The sequence below is a fragment of the Chanodichthys erythropterus genome, chromosome 16 (assembly GCF_024489055.1).
Source record: "Chanodichthys erythropterus isolate Z2021 chromosome 16, ASM2448905v1, whole genome shotgun sequence".
NCBI classification, from domain to species: Eukaryota; Metazoa; Chordata; class Actinopteri; order Cypriniformes; family Xenocyprididae; genus Chanodichthys; species Chanodichthys erythropterus.
The window spans coordinates 10,783,615-10,805,210 of NC_090236.1; the positions used below are offsets into that span (position 1 = coordinate 10,783,615).

Here is a 21,596-nt window from a genome sequence, read left to right on the forward strand (position 1 = left end):
TACTTTAACAAATGTACTTCTCATTGTTACTAACATATGGGACCTTATTGTTAAGTGTTATCTAATTATTTATCAGATTTTTTTGACATTCTGAATTTAAATCACTAATGGCATCAACCTATTTTGGTTTTTAAGTTAACATTTGCTAATGTGATGTTAATGCAGTCATGCAGCCATTATTCACCATCTCTCATATTGATCCACCAAAGTGCTGGTGACCTTTTAACCTTACGATTTGACCTCTGTTTGCTGATGGAGAAGGTGTCAATGAGGGGTTGGCGTGTATTGAATCTGATCGTTTCTTTTTGTATGGTTAACTAGAAACCCCTACCTGTTTATATGCATTTTATCGCACTTAAATCTCTTTATTCCACCTAAAATAATGTACTTTCATAATAATTCGGCTTTGCAGACATGCAGAATTTATCAGAATGCGTGCCTAAGCACGAGGCACCATGTGAAATGAAATGCCTCAGCAAGAACAAAGACAATGCAACTCTCCAGTGGGCTTCAAGTCGAGCTTATGTGTTGTTCAGCAGCTGAAGCTGCAACCACCAATGCAATCCGATGCAACTCATCCATCCATCCGCACGTGCACACGATCGTCACTTTTTGAGATTTTCCTCACACCTTCTTTATATATTCCCTTCCGTCCGTTTATCATTAAGAGGTGAGTATTTTGCAATTGTTTTGGAGGTTTGTTGGTTTCGGAACTGTTATTATGAGTTAAAAACTGCCGTTTTAGATAAACAATTTGCACACGCTCCTCAGTGAATATCCATCGGGATCGCGCGCTGCATAGTTAGCCAACAAGCAAGCCGGCTAACAAAATGCAGGTTAAATTTCTTAGTTTTTACTTTTGTGTTTCAAATGAATGCAGTGTTCCACTTCTATGTTCAATATACAGTTGTATTCGTGTATATAATCACATTTGTCGACAAAGAAAGTGAACATAATGTGGGTTGGAGGAGTTGAGATGTTAGCCAGCATGCTAACATTAGTTTTAATCTATAATGACAGTTTTTATCTATTTCAGTCCAAAATACGTCAAGATCTTCTTGTTATGTTATGGGAACAGTAAGAAAGTGGGTGTGTACAGTTGGTGCATGTTTTTGTTTGGACAGGATTCTTTGACAAGATTCAGTTGTGTGAGTGTGAAACTTTCTCTTTGAGTAATATTGAATTATTTGTTGTCATTTGTAAGAAATCATCACCGTTATGCTAAATCTATCACCCAATTGCAAGCGTATAACGCTTATCACCTGATCTAACGTTACAGTAATATGATAATATGTGTATTTTTAAAGGAGCAGCTCACCCAAAATTAAAATTATGTAACTCTTTATTCACGCTGATGTGTTGTCCCAAATCCGTATTGTTTTCTCTCTTCCACGGAACACAAAAGCAGCTGTTAAGCTGAATGTGAGGGACTGAAGACCTCAGTCACCATTCACTTTCGTTGCATCGTTTTTCATCCAAAGAATGTGAACTGGGACGACGACTTTCGAGTTTAAAAAGACATTAAGCATCATCAAAGTAACTCATATATGACTCGTTTGTTGTATTGTAAATTAAATGAGAGCTTTCTGTGAGAAAACAAACCCAAATTTAAGTCTTTATTGACTACAATCTCGCTTGACCCTACATGGTCACCATTCACTTTCATTGTATGAAAAAGCTGCCTTGTCATTCTGCTAACTGATTACTTTTGTGTCACAAGGAAGAATGAAAGTCATACAGATTTGGAACAATATGCAGTTAAGTTAATTATGATTTGTGTTTTGATTTATCCCTTTAAAGGTATAGTTCACCCAAAAATTAAAAGTCTTTCATTAATTACTCACCCTCATGTTGTTCCAAACCTGTAAGAATAAAATCTGAGCGATTTCTGTCCCTCCGTTGACAGCTACACAACTATCACTTTGATGCTTAGTTCATAAAAAGATCATAAAACGAATCCATATGAATTGAGCGGACTAGATGTTTGCTTGACGTGCGAGAACCAATGAGGTTCATTCTCGTGTTACGCAGCAGGCTTGAGCCTCAGCAAGAACCAATGAGGTTCATTCTCGTGTTACGCAGCACGTTTGAGCTTCAACAAGAACCAATGAGGTTCATTCTTGAGTTACGCAGCACGTTTGAGCTTCAGCAAGAGCCAATGAGGTTCATTCTCGAGTTACACAGCACATTTAAACTTCCGTAAGAACCAATGAGGTTCATTCTCGTGTTACGCAGCACATTTAAACTTCCGTAAGAACCAATGAGGTTCATTCCGTGTTACGCAGCACGTTTGAGCTTCAGCAAGAGCCAATGAGGTTCATTCTCGAGTTACACAGCACATTTAAACTTCCGTAAGAACCAATGAGGTTCATTCCGTGTTACGCAGCACATTTAAACTTCCGTAAGAACCAATGAGGTTCATTCCCGTGTTACGCAGCACGTTTGAGCTTCAGCAAGAACCAATGAGGTTCATTCCGTGTTACGCAGCACATTTAAACTTCCGTAAGAACCAATGAGGTTCATTCCGTGTTACGCAGCACGTTTGAGCTTCAGCAAGAGCCAATGAGGTTCATTCTCGAGTTAAACAGCACATTTAAACTTCCGTAAGAACCAATGAGGTTCATTCTCGTGTTACGCAGCACATTTAAACTTCCGTAAGAACCAATGAGGTTCATTCCGTGTTACGCAGCACGTTTGAGCTTCAGCAAGAGCCAATGAGGTTCATTCTCGAGTTACGCAGCACATTTAAACTTCCGTAAGAACCAATGAGGTTCATTCCGTGTTACGCAGCACGTTTGAGCTTCAGCAAGAACCAATGAGGTTCATTCTCGTGTTACGCAGCACGTTTGAGCTTCAGCAAGTACCAATGAGGTTCATTCTCGTGTTACGCAGCACGTTTGAGCCTCAGCAAGAACCAATGAGGTTCATTCTCGTGTTACGCAGCACGTTTGAGCCTCAGCAAGAACCAATGAGGTTCATTCTCGTGTTACGCAGCACGTTTGAGCTTCAGCAAGAACCAATGAGGTTCATTCTCGTGTTACGCAGCACATTTAAACTTCCGTAAGGACCAATGAGGTTCATTCCGTGTTACGCAGCACGTTTGAGCTTCAGCAAGAGCCAATGAGGTTCATTCCGTGTTACGCAGCACATTTAAACTTCCGTAAGAACCAATGAGGTTCATTCTCGTGTTACGAAGCACATTTAAACTTCCGTAAGAACCAATGAGGTTCATTCCGTGTTACGCAGCACGTTTGAGCTTCAGCAAGAGCCAATGAGGTTCATTCTCGTGTTACGCAGCACGTTTGAGCCTCAGCAAGAACCAATGAGGTTCATTCTCGTGTTACGCAGCACGTTTGAGCCTCAGCAAGAACCAATGAGGTTCATTCTCGTGTTACGCAGCACGTTTGAGCTTCAGCAAGAACCAATGAGGTTCATTCTCGTGTTACGCAGCACATTTAAACTTCCGTAAGAACCAATGAGGTTCATTCCGTGTTACGCAGCACGTTTGAGCTTCAGCAAGAGCCAATGAGGTTCATTCCGTGTTACGCAGCACATTTAAACTTCCGTAAGAACCAATGAGGTTCATTCTCGTGTTACGAAGCACATTTAATCTTCCGTAAGAACCAATGAGGTTCATTCCGTGTTACGCAGCACGTTTGAGCTTCAGCAAGAGCCAATGAGGTTCATTCTCGTGTTACGCAGCACGTTTGAGCTTCAGCAAGAGCCAATGAGGTTCATTCTCGTGTTACGCAGCACGTTTGAGCTTCAGCAAGAACCAATGAGGTTCATTCTCGTGTTACGCAGCACATTTAAACTTCCGTAAGAACCAATGAGGTTCATTCTCGTGTTACGCAGCACGTTTGAGCTTCAGCAAGAGCCAATGAGGTTCATTCTCGAGTTACACAGCACATTTAAACTTCCGTAAGAACCAATGAGGTTCATTCTCGTGTTACGCAGCACATTTAAACTTCCGTAAGAACCAATGAGGTTCATTCCGTGTTACGCAGCACGTTTGAGCTTCAGCAAGAACCAATGAGGTTCATTCTCGTGTTACGCAGCACGTTTGAGCTTCAGCAAGTACCAATGAGGTTCATTCTCGTGTTACGCAGCACGTTTGAGCTTCAGCAAGAACCAATGAGGTTCATTCTCGTGTTACGCAGCACATTTAAACTTCCATAAGAACCAATGAGGTTCATTCTCGTGTTACGCAGCACGTTTGAGCTTCAGCAAGAGCCAATGAGGTTCATTCTCGAGTTACACAGCACATTTAAACTTCCGTAAGAACCAATGAGGTTCATTCTCGTGTTACGCAGCACATTTAAACTTCCGTAAGAACCAATGAGGTTCATTCCGTGTTACGCAGCACGTTTGAGCTTCAGCAAGAACCAATGAGGTTCATTCTCGTGTTACGCAGCACATTTAAACTTCCGTAAGAACCAATGAGGTTCATTCCGTGTTACGCAGCACGTTTGAGCTTCAAAAAGAACCAATGAGGTTCATTCTCGTGTTACGCAGCACATTTGAGCTTCAGCAAGTACCAATGAGGTTCATTCTCGTGTTACGCAGCACGTTTGAGCTTCAGCAAGAGCCAATGAGGTTCATTCTCGAGTTACACAGCACATTTAAACTTCCGTAAGAACCAATGAGGTTCATTCTCGTGTTACGCAGCACATTTAAACTTCCGTAAGAACCAATGAGGTTCATTCCGTGTTACGCAGCACGTTTGAGCTTCAGCAAGAACCAATGAGGTTCATTCTCGTGTTACGCAGCACATTTAAACTTCTGTAAGAACCAATGAGGTTCATTCTCGTGTTACGCAGCACATTTAAACTTCTGTAAGAACCAATGAGGTTCATTCTCGTGTTACGCAGCACGTTTGAGCCTCAGCAAGAACCAATGAGGTTCATTCTCGTGTTACGCAGCACGTTTGAGCCTCAGCAAGAACCAATGAGGTTCAGTCTCGTGTTACGCAGCACGTTTGAGCTTCAGCAAGAACCAATGAGGTTAATTCTCGTGTTACGCAGCACATTTAATCTTCCGTAAAAACCAATGAGGTTCATTCCGTGTTACGCAGCACATTTAAACTTCTGTAAGAACCAATGAGGTTCATTCTCGTGTTACACAGCACATTTAAACTTCCGTAAAAACCAATGAGGTTCATTCCGTGTTACGCAGCACATTTAAACTTCCGTAAGAACCAATGAGGTTCATTCTCGTGTTACGCAGCACATTTAAACTTCCGTAAGAACCAATGAGGTTCATTCCGTGTTACGCAGCACGTTTGAGCTTCAGCAAGAACCAATGAGGTTCATTCTCGTGTTACGCAGCACATTTAAACTTCTGTAAGAACCAATGAGGTTCATTCTCGTGTTACGCAGCACATTTAAACTTCTGTAAGAACCAATGAGGTTCATTCTCGTGTTACGCAGCATGTTTGAGCTTCAGCAAGAACCAATGAGGTTCATTCTCGTGTTATGCAGCACATTTAAACTTCAGTAAAAACTGTTCATCATATAAAGCAATCGTGTCTCTTGAGAAAATTTGGACTAAACCGCTCGATTCATATGGATTAGTTTTACAATCTCTTTATGAACTTTTTGAAGCTTCAAAGTGTCAGGTGCGTAGACTGTCAATGGAGGGACAGAGAGCTTTCAGATTTCATTTAAAATATCTTCATTTGTGTTCCAAAGATGAATGAAAGTCTTACGGGTTTTGAACGGCATGTGGGAGAGTAATTAATGACAGAATTTTCATTTTTGGATGAACTATCCCTTTAATATCTTTTCCACTGGGGTAGGTCTAGGGGTGGAGGCTTAAAATACTCCACATCTGTCTTTCTTTATGTTTCTTGCTCTTTTTTTTTTATATATATACATGTCATGACTGTGCTTTTGCTTTCCAGATCAATTTATTGCAAGCAAATAGAAGTTGGATGTTCTAAAGAATCGATGCATTGGGGAAACTGAGGTGAGCTATTGCACAATATCAAATGTGCTGTTTATTGACACTCTGAAAGTAATAAGTAACTTATTGGTTAGGTGTTTCCAGATTTATGGATGGTGTTCCATGGAAGAACTAGGATAAAGGGATTTTTAGAGGTATAACAAGCTCATTTTAAATATATTTGGATCTGTTTCCTTCTTGCGTTGGTCGTAGACCCATGGCAAAGTGGTTTAGAGATCACCTGAGTTTTGGCACCAGGAAAGGCCCGCCACAGCCACCGAAACCGGACTACACCGAAAGCGAGATCCTACGGGCCTACAGGGCTCAGAAAGAGCTGGACTTTGAGGACCCCTACGAGCCTTCAGAGAACCGGTTGGTGAACGGCTCAGGGTCTTTGGAAGTCTTTCCCGCTTTTGGCACGGTGCTTTCCAACGGCGTGGAGGTGAAGATTGTGTCTCCCAAACACAGGCTGATAAAAGTGGAATCTCAGGAATTCGGGCGTAGCAAAATACCGCTGAACATTGTGACATTTGAGGAACCGCAGGCCCCTGTAAGTCCTTGTTTTCTTAACATATAGAGAGCTTAAATGGGTCTTACCGGACTGTTGTCAGAAAGAATGGTGTGTTTTAAAAGGTTTTCTGGGTTAGTATATGGAAAATTAATGGGATTAATAAAAAACCACTTGCAGTTTCTTCAGAAAGTGTAAAATTGTAGTTTAGTAGTTTGCTTTGGTCTTAATAGATAATTGTGATTTTAAGCGCTTCATCCTTTAAAATATCATTATAAAGGCGAGTGAACATTTCTTTGTTTATTTGAAAGTGTTTTATTGGTGTTTTATATGGTCAGTTCTCTTGGTATAAAGATCCTCCATTCAACTCCTTTCATCATGAATAGATCAATATATCACAGAACAGGCAGTAGGGATTGTTTTTCTAGGATTACATTGATGTGTGATTCTTTCAGAGTAGATTTGTTTGGTGCCCGTGTGAATGAGTTTTGCGGATGTTATAACAAACCAACCAAACGCACAATTCTCTCATGTTTCCAGAGCTTGGCCGGGTGACAATTGTCTTTTGTCAGAGATGAAGGGTCGGAGAATAGGGAATCAATTTCATTAACCCAAATACATTTAATCCCAATGCCTGTGGGGTTATATAGACTATCACACACCACCCTTCCTTCTCACTTTTAAAGGTCACTCCAAATCTGTATGATTTGTTTCATTTGTCTTGTTTTTCTTTAGTGATTTTTTTTTTTTTTTTTAAAGCAAAATGCTCTTTTCTGTGCAATGCAAGCATAATGTGATCGGTGACTGTCGATCTTTAGAAAGGACAAGTCACAAGTCCGTTTGACTTGTGCTCTGTATTCCAGTTCTTTGGAAGTCATACAATTTTATTTTAGTTATGTAAGTTTAGTTTAGTTATTTATAAAGTATTATAGGTAAGGAATAATTGACGATGGGCCATTGAATTATTAGGAAAAAATGCACACCCAAGGTGGTAATGCTATTCTATCGAATTCAATGAGATTTAACGTGTTTAAAACATTTTTTGTCACATACAGCAAACATCTCCTCACTATCCGCAAGCTGCCTGTCCCCTGAACACACTGTAAAAAAACGCGGTCTCTGTAGTCGCCACAAGCTCCAAAAACCACAACAAAAACAAACTGGTGCAGCCTGGACCACGACCACAGTGGCCCCAGCTAATAACCGACAAGCAGCGTCAATACGCAAGCTACTTACATTTTAAATGCACATTTATGACTGGTTCAGGAAGCACGGAGGGGAGGGGCAGGAGGAGGAGGGAGGGAGGGTCTAGCTAGCCTCTGTCTTGTTTGACAACACTTTGAACGTCAACAGAAAGTTACTCCACCCAGAATCGCTTAGAGCACCTTTAAGAGACAACAGGGAGAATAGGATGTTTAGTGCATAACTGTCAATTTCAGACTCTTCCTCACATATATGACTTCAGATGACTTGGAATGACTTGGAATATATAAAACAATTCGAATGGACTGCCTTTATGGCAGCTTGTCCTTAAAACACTCTTCGGTGTAGGAATAATTTCTTATGCATCTCCCAAGCCTCTGTTGCTAATTCCAAAACATCATTTTAGAGCCAGTAACCTGAGGCTTCAGCAATGGATAGCAGACTAATGCAGTTATTCGAGAGAGAGAGAAAGAGTCTGTGCTTCTCTCAACAGTGTTTGGCAGCAGCGTCTCTACTAATAGCGAAACTAAGTTATCTGCTTCTAGAACAGCACCGTTATTACCTCGCTAATGAGAAATGTCATGTAGCTTTATAATGTAGTATAAAGTAGTATAATGTTTATTAATTTAAATTCATTTTAAAATTGCTTTTGTTGTTGTATATTTTCAGGTTTTGTTTTAATTTTGTCATTTAAATCTGTCATTTTTATTAGTTTTTTTTTATTATTATCATTTGTTTAACTTTAACTTTAATTTTTATTTTCATTTCATTTTCATTTTTCTCATTCCCTCCGGCATTGCTCTCAAACTCACATTCAGGCATGTGCACATCAAAGATATTTCTCTGAAGATATGCTGTTCGAGGTTGGACGGCAACAAAATCAAACATCATTGGCTGTCGTATCACTAATTGTGGCACAATATGTTTGATTCTATTGCATTCAATGAGATTTAGGAGACAACAGGGATAGTATGATGTTTAGTGCATAACTGTCAATTTCAGACTCTTCCTCACATATATGACTTTAGATTACTTGGAATATAGAAAACATGTCGAATGGACTGCCTTTATGGCAACTTTTGGAGTTTGTCCCCATCCACTTTCATTGAATGGAAAACATCCTTTTAGCCAATCTTATTTTGTTAATATGAATTAGGTAATGAGTTTGTGAATTACTGTTTGCAAATATGAATGTGAATTAGCTTACGCATTTGTGAATTATATTTTATGAATGCATAAGTTTTGAGATTATTCAGAATACTTTTGCTGCATGAAGTAAGGCTGACCGATGAAGGTCAAAACACATTTTCTTGATATGATCTAATTATATGATCTAAAATACTTTGAAAGGTTGTGGATGACCGTGTTATTTTAATATCATTGATATACTATTACAGCTTTTAATATTTTGAATTGAACATTTTGGAATGAGTTTTTGTAATTTTTTTTTTTTTTATTATATATATATAGTTTCTATTATTTTTATTTAAATTTTCATTATTTTAGTAGATCAAATTAAAGTAAATGAAAATGGGAAATGTTGCTTTGGGAACTAACTGAAATAAAATAAGTTTAAAGGGGACCTATAATTCCCCTTCACAAGATGTAATATAAGTCTCTGGTGTCTCCAGAATGTGTCTGTGAAGTTTCAGCTCAAAATACCCCACGGATCATTTATTATCATTTATGAGCTTCTGCTCCCGGCCCCCTTTCCAGTAGCTCACGCTTCAAATACTCAACAACAACAAAGCTGGAGAATCTTACGCAGCCAAAATGAGGATTGTCAGTAACGGTGTTCAGCCTTACATTGTTCAAACCGGAGTCGACACTGATGGAGAGACTCAGGAAGAAGTTACAGCTTTTAGAATGAAACTGGACGTTTCTGAATGGTTAGTTGATAAATGTATGTAGTTGTTGTGGAGTTGATTCAACTCATCGACTAGCATGTGCCGTCATGTTTATCTTTTGTGCAAATCCAGCGTTGAATTGACCCTAGTTTGTGAATCAGTCCGGCGTAAAATGACGGCATTACAACAACACTCTACTACAACAACTCTTCCTCTTCTTTAAAGCAGACCAACATGGCCTCACCCCCTTTGTTACGTGTTCTCGGGGGCGGGGTTTATGTGAATTTTAGGGTCAGTGATGTCAATAACCTGGGAAGAAGCTCGTTGTAGTCCCTACCAGCAGGCCCGTCGCCAAGGGGGGGCATTAGGGGGCAGTGCCCCCCCAGATGACACAACGTGCCCCCCTAATCGTATATACATCCAGCAAACTTCCGATTGAGAGCAAAAACCTTATCTGTGGATCTGTCCAATTCCATATCGAAATGTCTTCAGCAGCATTTAGCTCATAGGAAAACTATCTCTACAACGGTAACTTTAAATAACACATTATCTTCAGAAATATGAAATAGAAATTAGGCGTGTAAGTGTGTGTAAGGCCGTTGGACTTGAGACTACTTTCTCACTCAAACCACTGCCTACCTGCTGCTGCTTCTCATTGCTTTTAGAGGGAAAAACTGCACATAATTCTGGTCTAGGATCAGTTAATATTAGCATATTGGCGAAACATATTTGGCAAACGATCCAGTGCGTATCTGTTTGCACTCTGACGAACGACAATGCTTTACAACGTGTTCTTGCAGCGTTGAGCGCTGTAGCTAATCACGAAAAAATCTGTTGATTTCTGGAACGAATTATAATGAGGGAATATTTGCCAGCGTCTACATCTCAAAATCCACTCACCGCTCAAAACGAGATTGTGTTCAGTGCTAACTTAAACACCTCTGACTGGTCATTGCGTTCCAGAAATCAGCAGATTTTGGTTAACAAACAATTATGTAAATTGTTATGTAATTATGCAGTCAGTTTAATTTATTGTTACAGAACTTCTTGAGATCGCAATAAAATGAGCGAGATTTTTTTATTAATTATAGGGAGCGCCTTTTGCGCACTCTCTGCCAAATCCTGCGTGCGTAATCTGTTAAAATTAACAGTGGTTTGTGAACGTAAACACTTTATGAACAAATAATAATTTATCAGCAGTGTTTATGTTGGGATATGTAGGTTGTGCTGTGACAAGTAAGTTAAAGCTATTTCTAGGAAATCTATTTTAATATGTTTTTAAATGAGAATCGCATCTCCTTACCCTGGAGTTGGTTTACCCTCCGCCTATGAAAAAAATCATATATAACACATTATTACATAAAACGGAACTTGAAACATATTTAGGCCGTATTTAATAATGACTATCACTCGGAGACCTGCCGCCTTCAACTATTTTAATGGTGAGTGCACTCAAAAGTCTTAGTTACACTTAAATATGCTACAGATGTAGGCTAGCCTATTTATTGCTATTTTGGTATCGTTTTTATTATTGTGTTGTTCGAGGAATTGAAAAGCTTTTGTGCCTCGTGTTTGCAAAGTATTGCCATAATGCAAAGGGGTTTCGTTTTTGGTGTTTAATCTAATTAGGATCGATTATCTTGTGTTTTTGTGGTAATATAGAACTTTATTTCATTATAGAAGTCTATTTAATTAATAATAAATACGGGACATTATCATTTTGGCGAACGTCTGTTTCTCAGATTATAAAAATGTGTGCCCCCCTATGGAAACCGAATGCCCCCCCATTCTATGTGTTCTGGCGACGGCCCTGCCTACCAGCCATTTGTTGTAGTCCTTAAACGGCAATTTCTGTAAAAGAAAATATCTCCCTTTGCATTGAACTTTGAGCGTTGTAACGTTTATGCTCACACACAGCAACATTACACATTAACTAAAGTTAAAAAAGTGAAATCATAATCAATGACCCCTTTTAGTTTAGCTAACTATAATAACCCTGGTGGATGTTTGATTAATATAGCTTCATGAGCATTTACACAGGAGGTGGCAGGATCGCATACTGTGTAAAAACTGCGGTTGTCCTCATTTCTGATTCTCGGTCACTCAGACATCACTGTTTTCCCCAGGTGGTTCCCTCAGCTCCTGTGGTCGGGGAGACCGATTACTCAGACCCGTTTGACGCTCGACCAGACCCGCGACCCAGGCCCGGCTGGGAGCAGAACGCTGTAGAAGCCTGCAGCAGTTACATGGAGCCGTTTGAGGCCCAGCGATTCATAAGCGGTACAGTATTTCCCCACTGTATCTCTCATAATAGAAGAGATGCGAAAAAAGCTTTTATTCAGCCATTGTTATTCCAGTCTGTTTCATTTGTGGTCTGCTCTGCGGTATGTGGTCTGTTTGCATGTTCTTCAAAGCTTGACAACTCCATTCCTCATTCACTTTAATAATACACAACGCCATATTGTGTCATCTGGTGCAAATGAATGTGTTTGGTGGTGTTCAGAGCTCCAGCACAGCACAGATCAGGGGAGGAGCAGCCCGCAGCTCTACGACAGCCCGTATGAGGAGAGGGTTCGGTCCCGGACGGCCCCCGCGGAGGACGAGAGAGAGAGCCGTCTGCCCCAGGATGACGAGAGGCCCGCAGATGAGTACGACCAGCCCTGGGAGTGGAAGAAAGAGAACATCTCGAAAGCCTTCGCCGGTAAGATGCAGAAATGGGCTCCGTTCCACAATAGTACATTTTCATACTTTTGGAAATGTGGCTTTCTGCACTACGAGCAGGGTTCAAAATGATCAGATGACTTCAAATGTGAGTATATGATACTGTTACTCTCCAGTCAATCACTAACTTTTCAGACATTTTTCTGCCAAAATAAATCCTCTGTGGTTTAGCATTTGAAAGCAAATAAATTGAGATGGACATAAATATTAGTATTTAAAATGTACTGTTGTTCTATAAAATAAAATTATTATTATTATTATTATTATTATTAAATATTGTTGATTTACTCAATATTTTTCCAATAGTAATATATTTCTTTATTGATTTGTGTACTATAAAAATAAATATTAGTCTTGATTATAAAGATAATTATCATTGTTATTGTTATTATTAATAAATACTCTTATTGCCTTGATTCATGCAATATATTTGTGCAATATATATTTCTTAATTTATTTTTGTTTAAAACAATAATAATAGTAATGATTATAATGATAGTAAAATATTAAATAAATATTATTAATAATAATAATAATAAATACTCAATTTATTATTGCATTTATCTGATAGTATTTTTGCATTAGTAATATATTTCTTTATTGATTTGTGTAGCTTAAAATTAAATGATAATAATGATTATTATCATAATAGAATAACAATAATAAAATATTAAATAAACGTATTATTATTATTAAAGGGTTAGTTCACCCAAAAATGAATATAATGTCATTTATTACTCACCCTCATGCCGTTCCACACCTGTAAGACCTTTGTTAATCTTAGGAACACAAATTAAGATATTTTTTATGAAATCCGATGGCTCAGTGAGGCCTCCATAGCCAGCAATGTCATTTCTTCTCTCACGATCCATTAATGTACTAAAAACATATTTAAATCAGTTCATGTGAGTACAGTAGTTCAATATTAATATTTTTCCCTCCTAGGACTTTTTTCCCAGTGCTAGCAAGCTGGGTTTTTCTCCTAGGGGGTTTTTTCCACCCCTGGGAGTCAGCCGACTTTGGCTTAATGTAGCACCATCTTGTATATGTTACATATTACCACGCTTGGTTGTACAGCTTATTTTTAACCACTTCCCTTTTTCTGTGCTTCTAATATGTAAAGCTGCTTTGAACAATTACCAATTGTAAAAGCGCTATATAAATAAATTTGACTTGACTTGACTTGATAAAGCGAAAATTTTTGGTGCACCAAAAAAACAAAATAACGACTTATTTAGTGATGGCCGATTTCAAAACACTGCTTCAGGAAGTTTCGTAGCGTTATGAATCAGCGTGTCGAATCAGCGGTTCAGAGCACCAAAGTCACGAGATTGATACACGATCCGAATCATGATTCGTCACAGAAGATTCATAATGCTACGTTGCCATCGGATTTCAACAAAAATATCTTAATTTGCATTCTGAAGATGAAAGAAGGTCTTATGGGTGTGGAACAGCATGAGGGTGAGTAATTAATGACAGAATTTAAATTTTTGGGTGAACTAACCCCTTAATAATAATAAATACTCAATTTATTAATCCATTTATTTGCTTGATAGTATTTTTGCAATAGTAATATATTTCTTTATTGATTTTGTGTAGTTTAAAAATAATGATTATAATCATAATAATAATAATAAAATATTAAATAAACAAATACCATTAGTAATATTAAAAATAATAATAATAAATAAAAATATATTTATTATTGCATTGATTTACCTGAAAGTAAATCTTTATTGATTTGTGTGGCTTTGTGTACATACTTGAATAATGATAATACATATTATTAAATATGATCTAATGTAAACTACACATAAACTATTAAATAACTAAATAAAAAATATTATTATTTTTTTACCCAAATCCTTCAGGCCTAAGTAGTAGTTATAGTAGTAGCTGCATGTTTTTAATGAAATAATATATATTTTTGACCAGTAAAGTCACTGGCAGATTTGTTTTGAACGCTGACTACCGCTTGACGCATCAACAGATTAATCAGTAAGCACAGATTACAGTCTGTCTTTTATCTTGCACGCAAGAAAGAAAGATTTGTATGATCTTTTTATGAGGAGAGGGATGTGTGGTGCACATGATGGAGACAGCAAGAGAGGACTAGAGCAGTCATGCAGAAAGATCAGTGCCACCGCGTGACCTCTGCTCTGCGTCACGTCAACACACACACACACTCACTCAGATCATCTCCCTATGTGACTGAAATGTCATACACTGTCATTTCACCACTTCTGATCTTCTGGTTGCTCATGGATTGCTCACGCTCTGTCACACAAACATGGCAGGAGCTTCTCAAAACAGCTGCTCCTCCACTGCTGCTCTACAATCACTCTCACAGCAGGAACATCTCTACTGACAAAGAGAAAATAGTGTTGTTTACAGTATGGTTTACAAGATTTTAACATATATACTGTATAACTTCATGCATTTAATACTTATAAATACAACTCTGTAATGATGCTGAAAATTCAGCTTTGCATCACAGGAATAAATTACATTTTAAAATATATTCAAATAGAAAATGCTTATTTTAAATTGCAATTATATTTCACAATATTAATGTTTTACTGTATTTTTACTGTACAGACCCCAAACCTGAACTGTAGTGTGTTTATGATGGTTGTTTATTAGTGAAGTTTGAAGCGGGAGACTGGGATCAGTGTACGCTGCCCCGTGACGAGCCACTGAGGAAGGCAGGAGCGTCCAGAATCAGCCCTCCGTCCAGCGGAGCAACCAGCCTGCGCAAGCCCAGCAACCCCCACAGCATCCTGGGTGAGAGGGTGGACCCCACGCTGCCCCTGGAGAAACAGGTGTATGTATTCACACAAGAAAAATCACAGCTGTGCTGCTCTATGGATTTAATAGAGGAAACAAAATCAACAATCTGTCCATCCATCCATCTGTCTTTCTATCATCTATCCACACATCCGTCCATCTTTCTATGTATCATCTATCTATCTATCCGTCTGTCCATCTTTCTATGTGTGTGTGTATATATATATATATATATATATATATATATATATATATATATATATATATATATATATATATATATATATAAAATATACATATGCATATTCTAATTTGGTCAAATAAATTGTATTTAATCTCTGCATTTTCGAATAACAGAAGTTATGAGTATCATGAAATTTTACAGGTATTTGTATCATCTGCCGAAAAAATTGTTGTCATGAAAACCCTAGCAGTGACCCATCTGTGTTTTAGGTGGTACCATGGTGCATTGACACGCTCAGAAGCTGAATCTCTGCTCACGCTCTGTAAGGAGTGCAGTTACCTGGTGAGGAAAAGCCAGACCATCCGAAACGACTATTCGCTGTCTCTCAGGTACAGTCTTAGACACAAACTCGCTGCTAGAAACCAATAAACTGATTCATTAATAAATATTTTCAGTTAAAGTTTAGTCATTTCTTCTCAAGTACACAGTGCACACTTCTGCAAATCTAGTCATTTCAGAGCTGCTTGGATTTATTCAATAACTGAGTAGAAAATGAGTGGTGAAATGAGTGCTTTTCGGTTTCTCTCTATTAGTGTGCTATAAATGTCCACTAAACAGTCAGCTACTCTTTTGTTTGTCTGTTGTGATTGTTTTCAGAGGTATAATAACTGAAGTACTTGTCCCACTTTTGCTTTTGTTTCATGAAACAGTTGGAGTCATTTGACTCTATAAATAGCACAGTTTTTTTCCCTGATAAACTAGGTTCATGTTTCTGTTTCTGTGTTTTTACCGAATGTTTATGTGGTTATTACTGCCAGAGTCTTTAGTGTTTCTGTATACACAAAACAAAAAGTATTCAGACCCCATTCAATTTTTCACTCTTTGTTATATTGCAGCCATTTGCTAAAATCATTTAAGTTCATTTTTTGTTCCTCATTAATGTACACACAGCACTCCATATTGACAGAAAAACACAGAATTGTTGACATTTTTGCAGATTTATTAAAAAAGAAAAACTGAAATATCACATGGTCCTAAGTATTCAGACCCTTTGCTCAGTATTTAGTAGAAGCACCCTTTGATCTAATACAGCCATGAGTCTTTTTGGGAAAGATGCAAGTTTTTCACACCTGGATTTGGGGATCCTCTGCCATTCCTCCTTGCAGATCCTCTCCAGTTCTGTCAGGTTGGATGGTAAACGTTGGTGGACAGACATTTTTAGGTCTCTCCAGAGATGCTCAGTTGGGTTTAAGTCAGGGCTCTGGCTGGGCCATTCAAGAACAGTCACAGAGTTGTTGTGAAGCCACTCCTTCATTATTTTAGCTGTGTGCTCAGGGTCATTGTCTTGTTGGAAGGTAAACCTTCGGCCCAGTCTGAAGTCCTGAGCACTCTAGAGAAGGTTTTCGTCCAGGATATCCCTGTACTTGGCCGCATTCATATTTCCCTCGATTGCAACCAGTCGTCCTGTCCCTGCAGCTGAAAAACACCCCCACAGCATGATGCTGCCACCACCACGCTTCACTGTTGGGACTGTATTGGACAGGTGATGAGCAGTGCCTGGTTTTCTCCACACATACCGCTTAGAATTAAGGCCAAAAAGTTCTATCTTGGTCTCATCAGACCAGAGAATCTTATTTCTCACCATCTTGGAGTCCTTCAGGTGTTTTTTAGCAAACTCCATGTGGGCTTTCATGTGTCTTGCACTGAGGAGAGGCTTCTGTCGGGCCACTCTGCCATAAAGCCCCGACTGGTGGAGGACTGCAGTGATGTTGACTTTCTACAACTTTCTCCCATCTCCCGACTGCATCTCTGGAGCTCAGCCACAGTGATCTTTGGGTTCTTCTTTACCTCTCTCGCCAAGGCTCTTCTCCCCCGATAGCTCAGTTTGTCCGGACGGCCAGCTCTAGGAAGGGTTCTGGTCATCCCAAACGTCTTCCATTTAAGGATTATGGAGGCCACTGTGCTCTTAGGAACCTTAAGTTCAGCAGAATTTTTTTTGTAACCTTGGCCAGATCTGTGCCTTGCTACAATTCTGTCTCTGAGCTCTTCAGGCAGTTCCTTTGACCTCATGATTCTCATTTGCTCTGACATGCACTGTGAGCTGTAAGGTCTTATATAGACAGGTGTGTGGCTTTCCTAATCAAGTCCAATCAGTGTAATCAAACACAGCTGGACTCAAATGAAGGTGTTGAACCATCTCAAGGATGATCAGAAGAAATGGACAGCACCTGAGTTAAATATATGAGTGTCACAGCAAAGGGTCTGAATACTTAGGACCATGTGATATTTCAGTTTTTCTTTTTTAATAAATCTGCAAAAATGTCAACAATTCTGTTTTTCTGTCAATATGGAGTGCTGTGTGCACATTAATGAGGAAAAAAATGAACTTCAATGATTTTAGCAAATGGCTGCAATATAACAAAGAGTAAAAAATTTAAGGGGGTCTGAATACTTTCCGTACCCACTGTGTGTGTGTGTGTATGTATGTATGTATGTATGTATATATATATAACATGTATATTGACAATGTAATCCCAAAGGCATACAGAGAGATCTAGAAACCAGAATATCTGAGGCTGGTATTGATAGAACTTGGGCCAGTAAGCAACCACCTAGCACCCATTCTGAACACCCTAGCAACCACATAGCAATCCCCTAGCCGCAATCTGTTTTTTTTCCCCATCATGCTTTGTTCTTCTGTTACTACCTTGATATTTTACTGCTGGAGGGCAGTTACATCTAGTTATTCTAGTTGAATGTGCAATTTATTCAGGTTTGAGGTGTTTTGTGTGGGTCTGAATGCGTTTAGCATGCTATTAATAATGTAGTGCCTAAGCATGGCTGCTTTTTGTTTTTAAGTAATAGGCGTCAGTAGAATGACCAAACTCTTACATCATGGTATGCATCTTTTAATTAATTAATTTAAGTATTTTAAATGGTATAGATCACAATATGTTTTTTTTTTCTGAAAATTAAAAAAAATAATATATTCATGTTGTAAGGCCCATTTTTTTGAATGACCAGGTAAATTAAATTCTATACAAATGAAAAGTGCTTCATCTCATGTAATTATTTTTCCCTTTTATTTTTCTGTTTTATTAGTGCAGCAAGTTGCAACTGTAGACTTTGAACAGTTTTATCTTTTTTTGTGTAGTTATATCTCCACATTTCTTTACTAATTTTAGTTCAGTGTTATTTTATTATTATTTATATACTAAATATAGTTGAAGTTTAGTTCTATAGCTCGGGACTGAAATAACTAAAGGCTGACTCACCAATTTTTAGCCATGTCTCAGGCACAACCAACAAATTAGATAGGTATATTGGGGCAGCTCCATGAAGACATTTAAAAGCTAATAAGAGGATCTTGAATTCAATTCTGAATGATACAGGCAGCCGGCGAAGGGCTCGGAGTGTTGTAGTAATGTGATTTCTAGTTTTAAAATGAGTTAGCATTCGTGCAGCTGCAATCTGAACTCTTTGCAAATGTAATGGAGCTCTTTGGTAGCCCAGCAAAAATGCTATTGCAGTAGTCAAGTCTATATGTAACAAAAGCATGAACAAGTTTCTCATTGTCAAAATGGGGGAGAATATCACATACACATGTTTCTGAGGTGATAATATGCTGTTTTAGTAACATTGCTAATATGTTTTTTAAAAGTGAGGTCACTGTCAACATGATTCTTGGCCTGATTTCTGGCTTCTATTCTAGAGTCAATATGTGGAGGAATAGATGTTCTCCACACGTCATTACTGACCAATAGTGTGGAAATTGAATTGTGGGCATCTGGTTGTGTATCATATGCGTACTGGTGAAATTAAATATTGTAGTGGTTAATTACACCAGCTAAAGGAAGCATGTATAGGTTAAATAATAGAGGACCCGAAATTGAGCCTTGAGGAACACCACAAGAAATGATGTAATGCTTGGAACTGTAGGTACTAAGTGTAACAGTATTCTCTGTTGCTCAAGTAGGATCTGAACCAATCTAAGACAGGGCCTGATAGACTGACCCATGTCGAGCAGAATCTCTTGATCAACGGTGTGAATAATAATTCGCTTTTTATTTTTATTTTTTCAGTTTTCATCCTAATTGTGTCATTTTATGTTTTTGATGTGTGTGTGTGTGTGTGTGTGTGTGTGTGTGTGTGTGTGTGTGTGTGTGTGTGTGTGTGTGTGTGTGTGTGTGTGTGTGTGTGTGTGTGTGTGTGTGTGTGTGTGTGTGTGTGTGTGTGTGTGTGTATTTCTATTTACTTTATTTTTATATCAGATTAGTTTGAATACTTTTGCTACTACTTAATCTTATTTTTATTTCAGTTATTTGCCAAGGCAACATTTTTTTTTTTTTTTTTAAACATTCTTCTAATATTTATATAGGATTTTATTTCAGCTTTATTTCATCTAACTAAAGTGATTTTCAATAGTTTTAGTTCACAACAACAACACTATTTCACAGGGTTCCTACGTAGTTTGAAAAAGTATGGAATTTGAGTAATTTCCAGATCTGGATAAGTATGGAAAAATCATTGCGTTTCCGGATTATGAACCCTATTTAGTTTTCTAAAATATAAAATTAAGAATTTCTAAAAACAAATTTATCATACAAGCAAAGTGTTTTCATGCCAAAAGTTTAGTGATTGTTGAACACAATTGAATACATTTAAGGTGCACATTTTAATTATGCAAAGCGAGTCTCTTTGCGTGCGCCACTCAAACCAGCAAGAGATAAAGGAGCAAACAAATCATCTAAATCAGACCATACTTTGCTGTTTGGTGATCTTAAAACATCAAACCACAATTACTGTATCAAAGCGATGTGTAAGGGGTGAATATATGCAGGTTATAGGTGTTTTAGGTTTCTTTTCATCATGTAAGCACATGTTATCACCAATGAAACCAATGATTTATGTTCAATATGGTCTGAACATTCTTCAGAGAGAGAAATGTGGGTCTGGAAAAGTATGGAATTTTGAAATGGAAAATGTGTCGGAACCCCGATTTCACTTGTACGTACCGTTCAGCAGTCTTGCCTACTGCCAGCATAGCGCAATCTCTTACCAGCTGACACATTTCTACCATTGCAGGGATGCCATACAATGTAATATGGAAACTCAATCCCCCCCTCCGTCTCTCTGTCTTCGTCTCTCTGCAGGAGCTGTCACGGGTTCATGCACATGAAGTTCTCGCAGTCTCGTGATGGGAAGTTCATCCTGGGAGAGAACAGTCCTCCGTTTGACTCCATCCCCGAAGTCATTCATTACTACACCACAAACAAACTGCCCATCCGCGGAGCCGAACACCTGTCTCTGCTCTTCCCGGTGCTGGTGCAGACGCTCTGAGGCCACACACGCTCAACACGCGCTCACACACGCTCAGGGCTTAACTCGGACGGCTACTTTAGCGCTTCGTTTTCAACCGCATACTGAAGGCTCGAGCAGATCTTTGCGAGTTTGATTTGTGTTTGGAGTGCGCGTTCAACCCTGGTGTGAATGAAAACACAGTGCGCCTGTAATGACACTGTTTTGATGTGTGAAGAATATTCTCACTGGACTCTAATGTGTCTTTGCATCACTGTGGGAACTGCAATATTATTCTTTTTCTGCTCCAAACTCCTCAAATGATAGATTTAAGATTTGAGGATAAAATGTTAACCGACCAAAGTATTTATAAAGATTTACAATACTAAAAAAAAGCAATGATGTACAGTACAAATCTCATCCTCTGTAGATTTTCTTGTTTTCAAAAGTTAAATAATTCACCCAAAATGACAATTCTGTCATCATTTATTCATCCTCATGTCGTTCCAAACCTGTATGACTGTATAGCACAAAAGGAGATATTTTGAATGCTGTTTAAGCTGCTCTTTTCCGTGCAACAAATTTAAATGTTGACCATGGCTAAGCTCTAAAAAGTACGAAATCATCATAAATGTAGTCAATATGACTTGTGCACAATATTTCAAGTCTTTTAAAGCCATAAAAATGCTTTGTGTGAGGAAAATAATAAATTTTTAGTTATTCATAAATGTTTTGTCACAACTCTCAATTGTTTCTCTGCATATTTAAAGGATTAGTTCAAATTTCCTGATAATTTACTCACCCCCATGTCATCCAAGATGTTAATGTCATGACATGGGGGTGAGTAAATTATCAGGAAATTTGAATTCTGAAGTGAACTAATCCTTTAATCTAGGGCAGACGAAATACAAAAATGGAAACTTTAATTTTGAACTGTGTATGTCAATTTTGACTTTTTATCAGAAGTCATAATTATGAGAAGTTTAAAGTGTGACAAAAATGTTGACATGAGGGTGAGTGAATAATGAGTGACTATAGCTGAAAATGAGTGCTTCTCTTTAGGAACAGGAACAGGAAACCTGTCTTTAACTTGCTTTTGTCA

At 38.3% G+C, this 21,596-nt stretch overlaps 1 protein-coding gene across 2 annotated transcripts; it reads left to right on the forward strand.

Annotated features, from left to right (window-relative positions):
• Positions 1–522: 522 nt before the first annotated feature.
• On the forward strand, positions 523–21,292 carry shda (Src homology 2 domain containing transforming protein D, a). Of its 2 annotated transcripts, XM_067363819.1 has the most exons (8): positions 523–670; positions 5,903–5,967; positions 6,157–6,493; positions 11,628–11,781; positions 12,005–12,202; positions 14,869–15,049; positions 15,466–15,585; positions 20,350–21,292. In XM_067363819.1, the coding sequence occupies exons 3-8, from the start codon at positions 6,161–6,163 to the stop codon at positions 20,534–20,536; spliced, it is 1,173 nt and encodes a 390-aa protein (XP_067219920.1). In that variant the 5' UTR covers positions 523–670; positions 5,903–5,967; positions 6,157–6,160; the 3' UTR covers positions 20,537–21,292. The 2 variants fall into 2 exon arrangements, with proteins under 2 accessions (XP_067219920.1, XP_067219919.1); XM_067363818.1 differs by lacking the exons at positions 523–670; positions 5,903–5,967 and having other exon boundaries at positions 6,046–6,493.
• The last annotated feature ends 304 nt before the right edge of the window (positions 21,293–21,596 follow it).

Bases quoted from the DNA above. Each gene is read 5' to 3' on its own strand.
- shda (XM_067363819.1), top strand. From the start codon at position 6,161: ATGGCAAAGTGGTTTAGAGATCACCTGAGTTTTGGCACCAGGAAAGGC. The intron at 6,494-11,627 runs GTAAGTCCTTGT...TGTTTTCCCCAG, and splicing joins TTGAGGAACCGCAGGCCCCT to GTGGTTCCCTCAGCTCCTGT. The intron at 15,050-15,465 runs GTATGTATTCAC...TCTGTGTTTTAG, and splicing joins CTGCCCCTGGAGAAACAGGT to GTGGTACCATGGTGCATTGA.